The sequence below is a fragment of the Sylvia atricapilla genome, chromosome Z (genome assembly GCF_009819655.1).
Source record: "Sylvia atricapilla isolate bSylAtr1 chromosome Z, bSylAtr1.pri, whole genome shotgun sequence".
In the NCBI taxonomy this organism is placed as follows: Eukaryota; Metazoa; Chordata; class Aves; order Passeriformes; family Sylviidae; genus Sylvia; species Sylvia atricapilla.
This window is the reverse complement of record NC_089174.1, coordinates 68,449,320-68,468,123: the sequence shown is the minus strand read 5'-3', so window position 1 is coordinate 68,468,123 and position 18,804 is coordinate 68,449,320. Positions and strand designations below refer to the sequence as shown.

The 18,804-nt window shown below is 41.9% G+C and overlaps 1 protein-coding gene across 1 annotated transcript in view; it reads left to right on the top strand.

The window, feature by feature from the left end:
- Nucleotides 1-18,804, top strand: part of CCBE1 (collagen and calcium binding EGF domains 1) — a 93,683-nt gene that overhangs the window by 65,241 nt on the left and 9,638 nt on the right. The window contains exons 3-6 of the mRNA XM_066339505.1: nucleotides 6,506-6,558; nucleotides 11,698-11,832; nucleotides 12,921-13,058; nucleotides 18,350-18,456. Coding sequence (XP_066195602.1) covers nucleotides 6,506-6,558; nucleotides 11,698-11,832; nucleotides 12,921-13,058; nucleotides 18,350-18,456 — 433 coding nt within the window. The remainder of the gene's footprint in view (nucleotides 1-6,505; nucleotides 6,559-11,697; nucleotides 11,833-12,920; nucleotides 13,059-18,349; nucleotides 18,457-18,804) is intronic.

Sequence of the window (18,804 nt, the reverse complement as noted above, 5' to 3'; positions counted from 1 at the left end):
TTCTGCCCAAAAGAGAGATAGCAAGCTGAGGTTTAGTTGCCACTTCTTTCTGCAGTGAGCAGAAGCTCATGAGAAACTTTTTCTGGTGTGGCTTCCTGCAGGGTTTTCACACCAACTCCTTTCTCTGCATCCTGAAGCTCTAAAAAAGTCCCAAAATGATAGTCTCCTGGGAGTGCTGATCTGCTGTTGCAGGGGGATGTGTTGGGGGAATCGTCTGTCTGCTTTGATGATGTTTGAAACCTCTACTGAATACCTCACCACATCTCATTTACATAAGCAAAACCACAAACCCCATTGGGAGAGTCATCCTGCACTGTGCCCACGGAAAACAGAGGCCCAGAGTGTCCTATAAAAAGAACAGACTTTTTATTGGTGACTAAATTTGCCAGACTTGTGCGGGTTTTTTCTGTGCATCTTTCAGTTTCATGCAGGTCAGCACCTCCAAGCCCCACTGATACCCATGTGGGGTAGAGGGCTTCTTCCACACCTCAAAGTATCTTTATTCTCTGTTATAAAAGAATGAGCTTTAAGCATTCACAAATATCATGCTCTGCAGGGCCTGTAAACCATCATATTGGTTTGGAAGGTCTCTTCTGAGAAGAAGGAACTACAGTTTATGCTCCACCATTATAAAAATCCCTTCAGCCATAAAAAGATGACATGAAACAGCACTTCGAGGAGGGGAGGGGTCAGTTAACAGCAAGGAGCAGCCAAGGAGCGTGTCTGAAAGCTTTCAAGAGCATCAGTCAGGGTCTCCCAGGGTAAGCACTGGCACACTTCCTTAGAGTCAAGAGAGGTATGTGGCTTTTGCCTGGGGAGGATCTGATCCCTGGCTTGCGTTCACACAAGAGGAGTCCAGGAACTGTGAATCTTATCAAAACTTTCCCATTAGCAATGACTGGAATGTGATTTCATTTCTGGTATCTGTCTTAATAGCCAAAGTTGAGCAAAAGAGCAGACAGCAGGGCGCTTTTATTTTTTCCCCCCCTAAGAGAAAGAAAACCATTATATGTGGGCAAATTTATTTGACTTTAATAACTTACGAAAAACAAGACTTAGACTCAGACAATGCTTTTACCACTGAAAATTTTACTTCTACAGAAATCAGCTAGTAAGTTGCAGAGATCTGAGTTCCCCAGGGCTATTCAGGCAAATCCTGCTCTGATCAGTCAGTTAAGAGAAATAAAGAAGCACACAGGTACACACAGCAGTCACAGGTGCTGCAGCATTGGAAGACTTCACTCTATTTGGGTTATTTGCCCTCAGCTGGGATGATGACAGGAAGGGCTTGGGCTGGCCTTGGACCTTGCATGACACCCAGTGTGAACATAAATTATCTCTTTGCAAAACTGAAAAAGGACTAAGTCTGGAAATCATGGCAAAGTGTATGCTGAGCAAGTGTCTGCAGGGAGGCCATCCCCTCTTACTCAAGATTTCGGTATGTGTCCCACAGAAAGGCAAACAAAAATAAATTGCATTGCTTCAGTTTTACACCATGTTGACATAAATCTTCTCTCCATGTGAATTACAGCAAAACTGTGCACAGCTACTGAGCTGCTGCACTTGTGCTGCAGATGGGCTTTGTCTGTGCATGCTTTGGCAGGCAAACCAGTTGCTCGTTCAGATTTCATATAGATGAAAAGTGACTTTGCTGGTTGGTTTTGTTAGGCCTGTGTTTTAGTGTACCTTGCTGGCTTGCATTTATAGATGTCTAATTATTTTTTGTACATTAATTTCTGTATTTCATATTTGCATTTTTTCTACTTCATGTATTTTTCAAAGCCAGGGTGATTAAAAAAGAAACACGGGGCAGGAACAATAAGGAGAGGGATCTAACAAAGACTCTTTGTGCAATTAAAAGAACTCTGCCATGCCTTTGCTGATTCAGGTCTGCAGAACACAGCACAAGTTCTTCTGAGTTAAAGTTATGATTTAGACTGAAGAAGTCTGGTATTTAAAAAAAAGTTCTCTCCCAATAGGAAATTGCTTTTTTATTAAAGACATTTCTCGAGTGTATTGTTGCTTTCTACCAGCACTAACTTCAAAGAACAGTGCTGATCTATTTAAATCTGTATAAAATCTTAAGCATCTCTTTTGCTCCCTAAATTGCAGCTGATCTCACATTCATAGGTCAGAAAGAGTGTTATGGAGAGGAGGGATTTTTCCTGCCTGACCACCTGTGGAGTTGCTGCATCTTCCAGTGGCATGACTTCAGGCCTCAGCTGAGCTCTAGAAACTGCCCACGTGCACTCTCCTATCCCCAGGGAATGGGAGGCAAAGTTCCTCTTCTTAAACCACCTCTGTCTGGGAGGAGTCAGCCTGGAGATTGGTTGCCTGTCAGCATTTTAGGGATAAAGTAAGGGCAATATTTCATCCTAAGAACTCATTTTTGGATTCAGCATAGAGATTTCTGTGTCTGCTTTGCTCCTAGGAAGCAAATATTTCTTAGAGCAGACTCTTCTCTTTCTAGTTCTGACATCTTTAGTGAGCTTCCTTAACATACTATGTTTAGTCTGAAACCAGTATAAAACTTGTCTTTTTTTTCTTCCCTTTGCATTTCCCCTTTGCGTTTCCTTTTTTCAATCACTAAACAATCATCGTGTATCTTTTTCAGCCATGACTCATGGCAGAGTTTTAGAGCTGCCTCTCCAAAACCTCAATAAATGCACTGAGCAGCTGTTGTTATAACCCAACTCACTGCCATGTTACTGCAGACAGATGCAGGTTAATTATAATTTTAGATGTTTATCCTGTTATTGTTTGCATTTCTGAAGATTTTCAGCAGCTGTAGGATCCTGGGTGACTCCCTCCCCTCTCATACAGGGTATTTATTTTCTGGGTTCAGCATGAGGTGGTCAGTGTCTCCGGCAACGCTGCGGTGTCCCGTGCAAAGCAGGAGGTGGGCTGGGGTGATGGCAGCTCTGGGCCAGGTGGAAGCAATTATGGGAAAAAAACATGGTCCTTGCTGGATGAGTTACTGCTGATAGCTGCCAGATAAGCTAACTTAATAAAGCAGTGGCTTAATTAAGCCACATTCCTCCCATCTTGCCTCTCGTCCAGCCTGTCTGAGGCGATGCTATCAAGCAGCTACTGTTTTGCAGGATGGGGCAGGGGTGCTGTGGTGATGCACCTCTTTGTGTTGGGCAGCCCAGATGGCATAAGGGTGATGGGACACAGGGAAGGTCCTGGAAAGCTCAGCTCCTTTCTCAGTTTGCAAGGAAATGTGCCACAAATTCCTGGAAAAAATACAGATCTGCCACTTGCCTAGTCATGGAGGTATTTATTGGTATCAAAAGTTTGACCCTATATCCCATCTTCTAGCATTTAGTGATCCAGAAGCATCTTGACCTCCAGAGCAGAAGGGAGGAGCACAGTATATCCCTGCTTCTCCAGCAGCTACCCACCAGAGAGAAAAAAAGGCTAGCTTGACTTTGGGGGTGTCCCTATCCTTACGGACTTTTTTACAACATGAAAGCTGGATGTTGCATTAATCAAAATCATGGTGCCCCAAACTCCTTGCTAGTTTGGGCTTGTTCTTATTCCTGAGTAAAGATTGCTTGAGAATCAAAAGTTACTGTGTTTTTAATTGGTGAAATACCCCATTAAAAGCTGTAACAGATAAAAGTCTTCCAGAACCTTCATCCTTTGTAAATCAGATTTCAGGTTAATGAATCAACCTAATTTCTCCAGAGACCCAGGTTTAAATGGTGGAGTTTCTTACAGCCGTGTGTTTGCGTTTCATGCATGGCCACATGTACAGCTGCATAGCAACCGCCTTGCTAAAAGTTATCCAGTAGCTAAAATTATCAGTAGGAGCCCCTTCTTACCTCTCATTATGTACAACAAGATTGCTGCTGTGCAACGTTGATTAGACATGTCAGCCTGGACCTGGATGTCTGAAAATGAGTATTGCTATTAAAATGCCTTTGCTAATGTTCATGTGTCCATCATTTTGACAGATTTCAGTTTAAGAATGTAGAAAACTAAAGCATGCAGGAATCCCAGGGTTGCAATGCAATGTTCAGAGAAACAGTTATTGTACTGTATTTCCTTTGCATTAACCCTAAAATAGCAGTTTCCCTGGCAAAATCATGTTGATAAGAGTGCTGCTAAGTACAGGCTTCACTAATGCAGAGATCTCTAACTTTCAGCTGGGGAGAGATTACCACAGGAAATTGGTTTCTGAGATGTGGTCTGAAGGGCATCCTTTTCTAAACACTTCATTAAGAATGATTTAAAATTTTCACAATGTAGAAAAATTTTCACATATTTAGAGAAAATATTTCAAAGTCTCCTCAACAGTAAGGCTTGGGAAAATTCAAATGAAAATTTGAGAGGGACACTGAAAACATGGAAATCATTTCTCAAAACCATCTCATTCCACTGTGGAACCCATTGTTTCAAGAAGTTACTGAAGAGAAGGATTTCAGCAAACACTTGGATATCAGCCAGGGGAACATGATTTTCTGGCTGTTTTAAGTGAAAGCTAAAGCACAAGGCTATGCTTGCTTTGGGGTAATATCAGGATGCCAGGGCAGAGTTTAGTGGCTGTAACTTGGCATGTAGTGGGTTCTCAATGTATGGCTGTGAGAGAAGGATTTGATCAGGGCAAGTGGTTTGGCTTTCAGGGGAATCCAGTGTGGCAGGTAAAACTTCATTTTAGCCACAAGAAAGCCAATGAGTCCAGCCAAAAGCCATCACCAGACAAGCTGAGAGGAGAGAAGCAGCTCCTGCAAGGTTCCCAGCAGGTGACCCCTTACCCAGGAGCAGGTTATCACATCATCTCCTGACACAGGTCTTATTGGTCCTGAACCTGAAAATAAGGCAGGAATTCTGTGGAGAAGGGTTCAAATTATGGAAGTTGCTGCTCTCTATGTCTGGCTGTTAGTTCTGGCTGGCACAACCTCACAGGTCAGCATCTCATGGCAGGGATGTCCTCTTCTCCTTGCTCATCTCCCAGCCCTCTCAAGCTGGGCTGTATCTTCCTCTGAGGAGCAGCTACAAGCAAGCATCTCTTCTTCTGCTGACATGAGATCAATGTGCACTTGGAAGGCCATCAGCAGGGCTTGCAGCATATGAACATCCTACCCAATGCACCTTTGAACTCATTCCTCCTGCATTTGTTTGTCTTGCAGATAAAACTTCACAGCAGTGTTTGGAGAGAAGTCTAATGAGGCACCACTGTTTGCATAACAAAGCAAGGCTTCCTCTTCAGATGTTCAAAACTCATTATGCATAATTTATATTCCAGCTAATCTTTGGAAGAGAGTAAAATATGGAGCCAAAGTTTGTTTTTACATTGTTTGTAGAAATGCATTGTTTGTTTTAAGTCATAAGTTGCAACTAATAGTTTATTTAAATTCAACATAATGATGATTTGTAATGGCTACACATTGTCCAGGGGAGAGTCATATCATTGACTGATGTGGCTTTAGCACTCTTCTGCATTAGTTATTGAATCAAAGGAAAAGACAGAATGGATGGTTTCCCAGTTTGGGAGATATTTCAGCATGTTCACAAAGCATGAAATAACTCTGAATTTGTAAAATACTGAGGGCTTTTTCCCCTCAGATACACATATACTTGATGTAATAATGCACTAAACAGCAGTTTTTTTCTGTTTCAGCAGTCCTAGTAGTCACCAACACAGGACCCTTTGAAAGTCACCAGGTCCCTGCAGTGAGAGGCTCTCAGGATGATAAGGGACAGAGTCATTTGTAAAGGCTCCCAGCTGAGTGCTGCTGAGAGCCTTGGTGACTTAATGTGGTTTGCTGCCTAGAGAGAAAACCAGCAGGTTTAGCTGGATGCCTAAATGACACACAGGCCAGTGTGTCAGAAACAGTAATGTCTCAGCATTCAGACTTCATTCATATCATAGGCACATAAAAACTGTCAGATCCTATTGACTCTACACTGCAGTTTTATCCCTCAGACTATATAAGATACTCTCCCTTTCTCCAGTTGAAATACCCAATATATTTAATTTACCTCATCCAGGTTTATTAAAAGATGAGAAAGGATTGATAATATTTATCATTTAATATATAATATTATATATAATAATAATATATATGTGTACTCCTCATTGAGACTTACTCTTTGCCTCTAGTTTACGTTGTAATGACAGATATTTGAAAACACCCTTCAATGTATCATGAAAATGATGACCTGAGTTGTGTATGTGGACAGCACTGAGCTGTCTAGGCCACATCCAGACAACATAAAAGAGCAAGATTTTTGGAAATTACTTGGGATGTTGGGTGGGTCAGTGTTGGAGTACTCTGCTCCAGGCTCCTGAGATGGCTGGACATGCTGCCATGTGACATCCCTCCTGGGCCAGGTGCATTTCCCTGTTGTATTCTGTAATGCTGAACTCCAGCTGCTCAGGATCCTCATCTTACATGGTTCATTGCATCCACAATCCACTTATGGATGTTTATAAAGGCAGCACCAATCTATATATAAAGAATACATTTATTAATTCTTTCTTTTTTTTTTTTTTCAGGAAAAAATGCTGTAAGGGTTATAAGTTTGTTCTTGGACAGTGCATCCCTGAAGGTATGTGATTTCACTGTTCTTACATATCATATCTCCACGCATTTGTCTTTCCCCATCTGCCCTCTTCTCCACATTGTCTGTTTGGAAGAGCAACATGATGTAAGCACAGGCTTGGCCATATCTCATGTATTAGTGCGGGGAGGAACTGTTTCCCAGAAATAGCTGGGAAAATAAAAATATCAACAACTTCCAGAAGTTCTGCTTAGCATACCAACCCTTGATCCTCCCCTAAGTACATGTGGCTGCACAGATCATGTGCCATGACCTGCTGCATTGCAGACAGAGGAATGTGTTCTGCCCTTGGCTGTGTGGTTGGGAGCACTTTTTGCACCCTGAAGAACACCTTTCCTGGCTGATGGCTTTCCCCTTTGATCCCTTGGATCTGGTACAGCTGACTTGACTTGTCAGTGCACAGGGAGATGGTGAGCAGGTGAGTTAGTCCTGGCTTTAATTTCCCATGGGCATGGCTTCCTTGTCACCAGGGGCCAAGGAAGATGCAGATTTAATCAGGATAGTTCATGCAATAGTAAAAACGGATCTGATTTGGATGAAGCTGACTCTGAACTTGTTGGACCACAGGAGCTGCCAGGCAGGAGCAAATGCCCAGAGATGACAATGTCCATAAACATTTTTTAAACAAAATATAAGTTAAAAAGTTGATCTATGGCAACACATTCTTCCTAGTTTGTGACTGATGTTTCCAAAAAAAGTGACAAATTAACATACTGGAGAATCAGTGGGTTTTGAGTTACAGTGTCCAGCCAAAAAAGGATTATAACCCAAACTCTAATCCTGGTGGATTTGTTGTGGGTTTGTTGCTGTTGTTGTTTTCAATTTGAGTCTTCTTTGGTGCTAGCAAGAAACATTAAAACAATTGGTAGATTGGTGAGGGTGTGGGCAGGGAGCAAAAAAAGAGGGAAACGGCTCATGATGACTGTGCCTGGAGGAGCTGCAAAGGGTCTGGATGAAACTGGCACTCACACATAGTTCCTTATCCCATGGTTTTGCTGTGAGTTTTGACTCAGCCAGTCATGGGTGATATGGGTGACAGCTCCAGTGTGACAGACATTTGGCGAAGGCAGCTGTGTGTACTGGAGGAAGAAGTCCTGAATCCCTTCAGGGTGGAAAGAAGCCAGGACTCTACAGTCTGGCCTCCAGCTTTCCTATGGATTTAAGAGTTTTATGTACTGGCTACTCACTGAATATAATGGATACATCAGGAGAATCAATTGGAGCAAAAATAAAATGAGAGCCATGGCAATTTATTACTTTAGCTTCTAATTTTCATTTCTTGAGTTGTTAAGTGATTATGAAAGCAGCTTTTATTATGTGCCCACTGACTTTGTCTAACACTGTCTTTTAACTGCATTTTAGTAACCTGAGAGTTTCTGCCCCTAATTCAATTCTCTGCTGGCTGTGGCTTCTCTCCCTTTGTTTCTTCATTCCCCCTTTACAGCTTTATCTGTATTTTGCCTGGAACTTCAGAGGCCACAGCAGTTGCTATAGCATCTGAGACAATCTCAGGCCCTTGGTACAGGGACAAGAAACATGATTTACTGAAGTATTTGTTTCACTTACTCTGTTACAAGACATCACTTGGCTCTTCACACATTGTTTTGGCATAATCTTGACAGAGTAGCTGTATGAAATCCATATCTCCAAACAGCCACATAAATGCATTACAGATGTGAGTTTATTAAAGCACATCTGCACCTTTTAATCCAGTACTGGCACGTTGAAACTGTGAGAAGCAGTTCCAGCCCTGTCTTCTCTGTGATTTAGCAGTGGCTGCAGGGAAGAGGGTTGACAGAGGTATAGATCCTCCCTTGTCCACCCTTTTATAGCTGCCTGGGAACACACCAATCTCCTTCTGGGACAGCTGCTCCTTAAACAGACTCCCAAAGGCTTGTGGCTTTTTTCATGTCCCTTACTGTTTTTCATCCTGTTATTTTTCATCTGCCCTTGAGAAGGAACAGAAATCAGTGTAGTACACTAAGAGTCCATGCCTCCAGTTTCTGCATTTCATTGGCTTTGTACTCACCTTCTCCCTGTGGGTTGCAGGACCAGGTTGCAATGGTCCTCAGGATACACTGAATGGAGTTACTTCCATGTGTCTCTCCATAGTATCTCTTTCTACTCCACCTGTTCAGCAAAGTGGATAAAAAAAACAGCTCCTCACCTTTTTCTCCTGTGTAATCCCCTTTTTCTTTGTTGTGAAGACTCACAGCTCCAGCCAAGTCCAGTCTTGAATCCTGTCTCTTGGCATCATAGAGTGAAGAAGGGACAGATGCAGTATGGAGCAATTTATTTTGGAGACCACCCTTCCTACTCCTTGTTTGTTTCCTGAGCTGGCTGTGGTAGAATTCAGAGTAAAATGCTATATTACAGGCAAACTATAGTCAGATCTACTCTTTCCTTACTAATGTTGTTTCAAAACTTTCCTTTGTACTTTCCATGCTGTATCATCATTTCTGAGTTCATTGAAACTTTATATAAGACATTTGTTATTCTGCTTTGTCTCTGGCATATTCCTAAGGTCTGGAACAGCCTGATCCTCACTGTATGGTTTTGATTCATCCTCAAACCACATTTCTTGGGCTGAGCTAGCAAACAAGGGGTTTGCACACAGGAGAGAATGTTCATCTCCAGCTATGAAGAGCACACGCAGGTGGTGCAGCAGCTTTTGTCTAATTTCATCTCAGCTGTGAGAGCTGTTTCTAGGGAAGTCATGTTACCTGGGACCAAAGCCCTGGGAATACAGCTCTGAGACCAAGGCTGCCTACAACCATTGTGTGATCTGGGTTGATTGTGTGGGACCACCGTCAGGGATATTTGTACTTCCTGGACCCCTCCCCAGCTTTGTGTGAAAGTAAAAGGCATGATGTTTGAGGCAATGGACGTGATGGAGCTATGCTGAGGTGGACATAAACACCATGTTCAAAGACTGGTTGCATTAAATATGTCAACAGATGGATAAAAAGAACTGCATTGTTTAGTCTACAAAAAAGGAGGCTGACGGGAGACATGATAAGAGCTTATAGATATGTGAAAAGTTGCTGCAAGGGGGAAGGTAAACTGTTCTTTATGGCCAAGGAGAAGAGGAAAAAATAATGAGCCTAAGTGGCTGTAAGGGGAGTTTGGATTAGATATGAGTAAAATGCTTTCTGCCTGCAAGGATATTTCATCTTTGGCGTAGTCTACAAGTGTAGATATCCATCCCTTAGGGAAAATGAAAACTAGGAAAGGTTTATGCATAGCTATTCTGCTTGTGATAGGAGATGGCCCCTTCCAGCATTGTTTTTTCTGATTTTGTTAGGGTGCATCTATTCATGGAAACACAAGGAGGCCAGAGCTTGTTTTACCTCTGCCCTGAATAGCTGAACATGGCATAGGCCAAGTCTCACACCTGAGTAGGTGCACTGGAGCAGCACGGTCACCTCCATGCTGGACATACGATCCTGTTCTCATTCTGATTTTGTTTCAGTGGAAAATGAAAATTGCAAACATGCCCAGGAAAAACACCAGCAATGCTTTATAGTTGGAACTATTTTAGTAGTGCCAAATGTAACAGGAGTTTACAGCCCAGCATAACCTAAAGAGTCCAAACTACCCCCAGACTGAACAGTTTGGAGGCAAGAGTTATGTTCTCCTTTCATGACTCTGCACTGTTAGACCCTGGTTACTGCAGGAGGTCCTGGCATTGCCATTCACCACCACAGCACTGTGGGCAGACTTCAAGTTGTGAAGTAAGAAGGAAAGAAAGGATGCCCATTATTCAGGAGGTGACAAGCAGAACGCTTGGCACTATTACAGTAGTATGTCTACTACAAAAGTACGTTTTATTCTAAGGGGTTCTGGTGTGACATAGAGCATCCCGTTAAGTCTCATTTTATGCTTTTCTGTATTTTGGGGCACTGTCAATTAAACCTCAGTGCTGTGCATGTACTCTATATACTTCATACAGAAAATGTGTTTTCATTTGCTTTATCATCTCTTAGCTCATTTAAATTGCTTGGAACAATCATTGTACCCAGAGGTATCTGCTAGTCATTAGGGTGATTCAATAATGAGTTTTAATTATGTATATGGAAGCACTCCTTTGCTGGGAACTTGCTTGAACCACTTGGATTTTGTTTGGACATGTTTGGTCTGGAGCATGGATGAGATATTTCTGCTGTGGCCCCCACTCACTGCATTGTCACAGCCACCTGGATGCTCTCTGCAGGGTGTTGTTCTCTGAAACGGTCACAGAAACTGCCACTTGCTTTGGTGTGAAACCTGCTTTGACCAGGCTGTGCCTGAGCTGGTTTTGAGACCAGATGCTGCTTCAGCTCCCAGTGCCTCCTGGCAGGTTTTCCCCATGGTGCTGCAAAACCCTCACACCCATATCTGGGAGCTTCTCCCCCAGCCCTGCTACCAGCACCATGCCAGGGACCCCATCCAGCCCCTGACAGGACAGGGATGTGGGCAAAGCCCTATTGTGCTCTGATGTCCATCCTTGAGGCTTCAGTTCTGCTCCTACACAGCAGCGAAATTAGAAACAGATTTTCCCTCCTTTGGGTATCAAACAGGGATTTATTTCAATGTTTGGAGATTTCACTGACATACCTCGATTTACACACTCCAGCTATCAAGAGAGGTGATGGGTTTGTAACAATGCACTTTTTGCTAGAAGAATTGCTCTTTGAACAATTAACATGTGATGTAATTAACTTTTCCTTGTGATATACTTTCTGCCTAGCTTTGGCAATTAACCTCATGGTTTTTTACAGTATTCTGTGCAGGAAATGTTCCTATAAGACTTAAAAGTCTGTTAAAGAAAACTAAAAGAAAGTTTTAGGTAATTTAATATTTCTGTGAAAAGAATTTCTAAAATCTGCCAACTGCAAAAGTGACCCTTGCTTAAAATACAGCTTTAAGAAATAGTCCAATTACTGTAATGTTGTGAATAGCAATTACAATTTTAATATATTCCTTTGCTTTTGTCTTATGAATGTTTTATATCTAGGTTCCTTCAGTCCTTAAAAACAATGTAACTTTATATTAATTATCAGAGAGGTGAAATGTTTGCAATCTAAGTATCATCCAATACACTACTGACTTTGGTGTTTTTCCTAACAACATTTTTCTCTCCCTTAGACTACGATGTCTGTGCTGAAGCTCCCTGTGAACAGCAGTGCACAGATAATTTTGGGCGAGTCTTATGCACTTGCTATCCTGGATACCGCTATGATCGGGAGAGGCACAGGAACAGAGAGAAGCCTTACTGCCTGGGTGGGTAGACCTGAGCTCCTCTCTGGTTATTGATTCATCCTGCTTCCTTCGGTCTTCTAAGAGTCAGTTTGGATCTGAAACCTTTCTTATTCTTAGTCTTATTACACAAGAAATGTGGGGGTTAACTATGTTAAGAATTGAGAGATCTGGGTTCCCCTGGAATTATTAGGAGGTATTTCCTACAGCAAGACATACATACCCAAACACAGAATCACAGAATCACAGAATCACAGAATGTGTAGGTTGGAAGAGACCTTTAAGATCATTGAGTCCAACCCAGCCTTAACACCTCAACTAGATCATGGCACCGAGTGCCACATCCAGTCTCTTTTTGAACACATCCAGGGACAGTGACTCCACTACCTCCCCAAATAGACCATTCCAGTATTTAATCACTCTTTCAGTGAAAAACTTCTTCCTAATATCCAACCTATATTTTCCTTGGGACAGCTTCAGACTGTGTCCTCTCCTTCTGTCAGTTGCTGCCTGGAGAAAGAGACCGACCCCCAGCTGTCTACAACCACCCTTCTGGAAGTTATAGAGAGTGATAATGGAACACTTTTAAGTGTTGGGCTGATGTGGTTTTTCCTTTAATTCCTCCTGCAGGTTGTGAGCCATATCTACTGAATACTGAAGCATTATTGCTAGGCCTAACTACTAAAACTAATCCTTAGGGTTTGATTCAGATGGCCAGTATGTAATTCAGGACTGATCATTTACATGTGGTCCTGCTGTGGCTAGCCCTGCCCTGCCTTCTGTGGTTTGCCATGCCAGGGAGCCAAGGTTTGCAGGATTGAGTTTTGCTTGTGAGATTTTCAATGCAGGGAGACTGTCAAGAAAAGTTCATTGATGAAATGGCAGGTATGATGTTGATGATGATGATGATGATGATGATGATAATAATAATAATGATAGTAGTGGAGCTTGCCCAGAGCTCCAGACCAAAGGCTCCAGCTGCAATTGCGGTGCTGCAATTACTTGTTTGTTTAACCACAGATTCTCTTTTTACCTCTAAAGAAAGTCTTCTATTGTGTTGGAGGTCTGAAACCTCCAGCTACAGGATATTTTTAATTTCTGCTTCTCTCCAGATATTGATGAGTGTGCCACAAGCAACGGGACTCTGTGCTCTCAGATCTGTGTCAACACTGTGGGCAGCTACAGGTGCGAGTGCCATGAAGGCTATGTCCGGGAGGAGGATGGCAGGACCTGCACCAAAGGAGATAAAGGCATGTGCTAGTGCAGACTAAATGTCCTGGGCCAAATGGGTGTCTAAAGGGTTGGTCTGTCACAAAGAGGAACTGCTCCCGATGCTACACTTGGAGCTGGGGGTCTGAAGCTGGGATGTAGCTGATGCTCCTGGGGAGCATCAGCTGGGCACCTGAGCACCTGTGGAGCAGCCCTGCCAAACTCTCTCCTCCAATGTACAGGTACAGTAGAGGATATAGAAGGCATCTTCTCCTAGGGAGGCAGAACAGCTAAATAATGAAATTGACCATTACAGTTTCACTAAGATAATTCCTGCTGGATCCAGCTGCTAAAAGTCATAGTTTCTTCCAATACCAGCCCAGACTATAAATTTTTTGTGGTCCAGGGCTAAGGAGACATAAAAAAAATCTTATCAGATGATGAGCCTTAAAAAATTTCACTGATTTCACCTGTTAATTAAATAATTTCTGTAACTTTAATTTGTATTTACACGCCCACATTTGAAATTAGGAAATGTCCCTGGGTTGGATGGCTAGTGTCCCTTGGCCTTTAAAGGCTCAGAAAATGTATGCTCAGGAGTCCAACACATTTTCCAAGCCTTGGAAAATTACATTGACTCTAAAGCCTCTAAATTACATTGACTAGGACCAAATGCTGCTGACCTGCAATTAGTTTGTGCGTCCTGTGTCTGGGATCAATTTTTTTTTTTTTTTTAAACAAGACGTGTGAAGGGAAAGGGGTAAATGTAAGGGCTTGTTCTTGCATCTCACTGTTGTTTCAAAGTGTGTACATATTCTGTGTACAAATGATTTTAGAGGTTTTCACCTCATCCCAGTTATTAAACTACAGCATTTACAATGCTGCAGATTAAATACTAAGAAGAAAATTTAAAAAGAAATGAGGAAGAGAACAGTGCTCTGGGGGAAAAAAAAAAAAAAAAAAACCAAAAAAGAAAAAAAAAAAAAAATTTTTGATGAATAGTGACCTACCACAGGTTCATCAATTAATGCCTGAATGTGGTACCACAGGGTTATCCAATTCCCACTGGATGGCCAGGGCAATTTATAATTTTGATTTTCGTCTGAAAATGTGTAACAGGAGCCACTCCATTAACTTTAGTTGTTCCTTGTAGTTTTAATTTTTTTTTCCTTATCAGAGAGAAAGAGACTGTGTGTGTGAAAGGAAAGATATATAACCTAGATAATCCCCTTACAAATAGGGGGTGAGGGTTAAAACTTTTCCCCTGAGTAGTTCAAATTTCTTAGTACAGTTATGTCCAAAGCATTCAGGATAACCAACCATTCAAAATATTCAAGGTTGTAGAAATGAATCTACTGTTTGAAAACCATCATTTTTGCACTGAATGTACACAGCACATAAAAATGTCAATTCCAGCAGATAATCTGGAATGAAATACCCACCATCTGGCCAGATATCTCCCAAATCGGCTGTGCTAGGTAAAGAAGGATGCGTTCTGGTCAGTTGTCCTGCTGTACTCTACATAAATGTTAGGAATTTTCAGACCCCTGGTGAAAATGAGGAGTCGCGTCCGTAACTCACTCCGAGGAAAAGGGTTGTGTAAGGAACCAGCTGTAGCGACGCTCCACCCCGCGGCCAGCCCCAGCCCTACACCGCAGCCGGTTTATTAGGAGCGGCTGCCCAATAAACACATCGTTTGCTTTTCATCGTAGCCGGAACACTCATATATTATTTTAGATTTTAGTGTGAGTGGCAAAAACACGTGTACCCTTATCCATCTCTAATGACGGAGCATGTTTTCCGGGAGATACAGCCGTGTTTTCATCATTCCATGGCTGAAGGATGCAATTCGGACATTTTTTTTGGCTCTGTAAGTGGCTTGACAGAGCTTTGGGTTGACTAGCAGAGACAAGAAGAAGGAGCATTTTTTCTTGCATCCACGGTCCTGTTTGATGGGGAAAATACAGCTACCCATGCAGAAGCAGGCAGATGAAACTATCTCAGCAGGCTGAGCCCAGATAATACAACACAGATGATTAGCTCAAGAGCCTCCATGCAAAGACCGCCTGCAGCAGAGCTCCTGCAGAGCTCTCCCCTGCCAGCATCTCCTCCTCTTCCAGCAAAGCATGGCCTCTGAGCCCATACATAAAGAAAACACATCACTTCCCCAAGCACATCTCTTAGCAATAGGTGACACAAGGCTCACCAGCGTCTCACCAAGATTAAAGGACTCTCATTATGCGTGAGCTAGACTTTGTATTCTGAGAACCTTTATAAAATGGGGCTGCTTTAAGCCTTCCTCAAAATAATTTCAGCTTCCTTGTGTAGGTCTGTGCAATGGCAACAAGTTATGTAAGTGCTTTGCTCAGTGCTGGCCCAGTTGACCCTGGTAGGTGACCTTGGTTTCAGCACCATGCGTGGGTGGCTCAGTCTAATGGCCTTTTGACTCTGCTGGCCCGTCCTAGGTGACTTCTGGCTTTTTCCACACTTTATTCTGGCTTTACATGTAGTTTGGTCTTGATACAGGGTTGGATGGGGGTAGAGAGAATGTTTGATGGATGACTCCTTCCCTGGGTAAATCATCACCTCTGTCTGGTATGAGTTAGGGGGATTCCACCTCTCTCCTGGGATGCAGCTCATGCTTGCTCATACAACAGTCTTGGATTTCTTCCTCCAACAAGTCAATCCAGCCAGCTTTACAGAAATCTCACTGTTATGACATTTCCCAAACATTAGCTGATATCCCAGCATCCATCTCCATGGATTGTTACAGCTCTGTTTCATCTGTACTCATCAGCCCCGTGTGTCACATCCTTCTGGAAGATAAACTGGGTTTTATAATAAAACATGAGGCCAAATTCACCACTTCTTAATCTGCATATAATTCCACGAATTCTGGTGGGATTACTTTAGGTTTCTAATAGCAGAGGCTCTGGCAGTTTCTTCCCATGACAACACTTCCATGTGCTGCTTTCAGCAACATTTCTTCAGACAATGATAGAACTCATTTGATGAGATAGCTATTAAAAGAAATTTTTGTTGAGACTAGTACAAACCCCAGATTTTATTTGCCTTTCTTAAAGGAAGGAAAAAAGTTTTGTTGTTTTGGGTTTTTTGGGAGTTTTTTTGGTGTTTCTGGGTTTTTTGTTTGTTTGTTTGTGTTGGGGGTTTTTTTTGTTCTTTTGTGGGGTTTTTTTTGTTTGTTGGTTTGGTTTGTTTTGTTTTGTTTTTTGTTGTTGTTGTTGTTGTTGTTGTTTTGTTTTGTTTTTCTCCTAATGGCTCCATATACATTCATCTGTAACTCCTACACAGGTCCAAAAATGGGCATGTCAAGACACTGGTTTTTTCTAAAGGAAGATGAAAAATTGAAGAGGGAGGAAGAACTCCACAAAACTGACTTGTGGTCAAGAGCATATTTATTTTAGAGAAGTCTAAAGTGGTGTATTCATTCCAGTACATCAATTCCTTCTTAAAGAAAAAAAGCCCAGCATGATGCAGATTATTTAATCTACAAGAAAAAGGTTTATGGGCAAAGAGCCTTTGGAGGGAATCAAAGGCAAAATTATTAGTATTAGGAATATAGGAGAGAGGAAGGAAAGCAGCATATTCCTGTGCCTTCACAAAAATTCCCGAGTACCTCTGGGAAATCTTTGGCTAAACAGTCTTGGATCCAGCATAGCTGAAATTTGGTGAAATTCTATTCTGGGCCCTGTAGAGTACATTGGAAAACACCAAGTAGTACCATCTGGACTTAAATCTTTGAGCCATCTGAACACTGCACAGAAAGCTGATCAGGTACAAAAGTTGTGCTGGGGGAAGGGCTGGGAATCTCAAACAGCAGTGCGTGATTGCTGCTATAAAAGTGGTAAATAATATGTGTAATATTGTAAGGCTGTTGGAGTGCAGCCATGAGAACAGGCAGTTCATGACTGGGGAAAAAAACCCAACCCTTTGTGTCCCAATTTTCCATTCAGTTCAATACTAATAACTGTCTTAATGCTCCTGGTGATTACAGCATTTTGCCCTTACATCTCTCTCCTAACTGATTAGCAGATAAGCAAGATAAATTTTTGTCTTCTAAAATCAAGCATACTTTATATGTCATTATAGCCACTGGACTAAACATACTGAAAATCAGCCTTTCCTAAATATGTGCATAGGTGGTCCATAGATGACCATCAGATGGTTGCAATTGTCCATACTGGACCCTGCAAATATTTAAAGTCAAGTAGCACATAATACTTTTTAGTATTAGAAACTTCAGGGTTCACTTAAATAGAGGCAGGTGTTTCAAAATCAATACACATTTCTGAAAAGACAATGGGCTTTTAGGGGTGTGTCCAAGAGACAGGTATAACACACTAATTCAGCAAGATGTAGTTGATACTTTTTGGAAGATTTTGAAGATTTTCTGACTTTAACAGGAGCACTTGAAGAGTTTTTTTTCCATTGTGGGACATGCTCTAAAAGGTCAGCATGTGCCCAGTTCAAACATGCCCAGCAACCCTTCCAGGTAATATCATACAAGGCCACACATCATATGCAAAGCCTCAATAGACTTGAAATTTCCCATCAATGTTGATGTGAAAAAAATTCATCTAGAGTTTGCCAGTATGTGTCACCCTGTGGTTTGGAATCCAGATTTGTCTTTACGCGGACATCTGTTACAACAATGCTTGTTTGCTGGCAATGCAGAACTGCTTGACTGTGTATGGTACTGGTAAAAGGACAAAAATAACATTTGCAATATCTCTCACAGTCTGAATAATTTAAAGGACTCTTGAAAAGATCCTATTCATGCACAGTATCAACAGATGTGACCCTTCTTCTTGTGCAGATTTAAATCCTGGTCATTAATCTCAATCCCCATATCTGCTCAGGCTGATTCCATCACATGGAGAATAACCTGTGATGATAAAGAACAGTTTGTGCAAAATGAGCAAAATAAGCATACTCTGAGGGATTTTACTGTAATTTATAGCATATGAAAATCTGCCCTTCAGGGGACTGTAAATCTGTAGATCTATGGGGTTAGTCTACCCTAAACAAAAAGATAAAAGAAGGGGTGTGAACTTTTCCAGGTATTAAACAAATGAATTCTCTGAGGACTGTTAACTGGAAACAGCTGCTTTAAAAATGTGCTCAAAGCTCTCCCTGTAAAGTTTCTCAGTCTTACACAGAAATTCACAGTCAGAGATTTAATAATGGAAGGATTTCTTCCTCTTTTCACACTCTGGGGAAATGCAACAAAATTCAAGTTACTTTTGCTATCACTTTATGAATTTCTTTCCTTTGGATCTTTATATTTATAGTGGAAACTGCTTTCTTTCAGCTGGGCTTCCTGAGAAATCTGAAAATGTGGCAAAACCAGGGACATGCTGTGCCTCGTGTAAGGAATTCCATCAAATAAAGCAGACGGTTTTACAGCTGAAGCAAAAGGTACGAACACTGACCAGCCACTTTACCAGACCTGCATATTTTACAACAACTGAGGTTAATTTCTATGTTTGGAGCTGTCACTAACATGTGGTTCTGGTACATAAAAAGAGGATGGCAATATATTTTAAAATTATGTAGGAATGGCATCTCTCCCTTATGCTCCTGTACAACTTGTCAGCAAGCTCTCCAAATTCATGGAGCTGTGTTACCAAGCTTGTGGTAACAGAGTGTGACAAACACCCATCCCAGGCTGAGCCCAGGCTTCTTGGCAATCTGTGCTGGCCTGAACTTTTCATTCACTCCAAATGCACAGGATTTTGGACATGATCCACCTTCAGAGTAAGCACG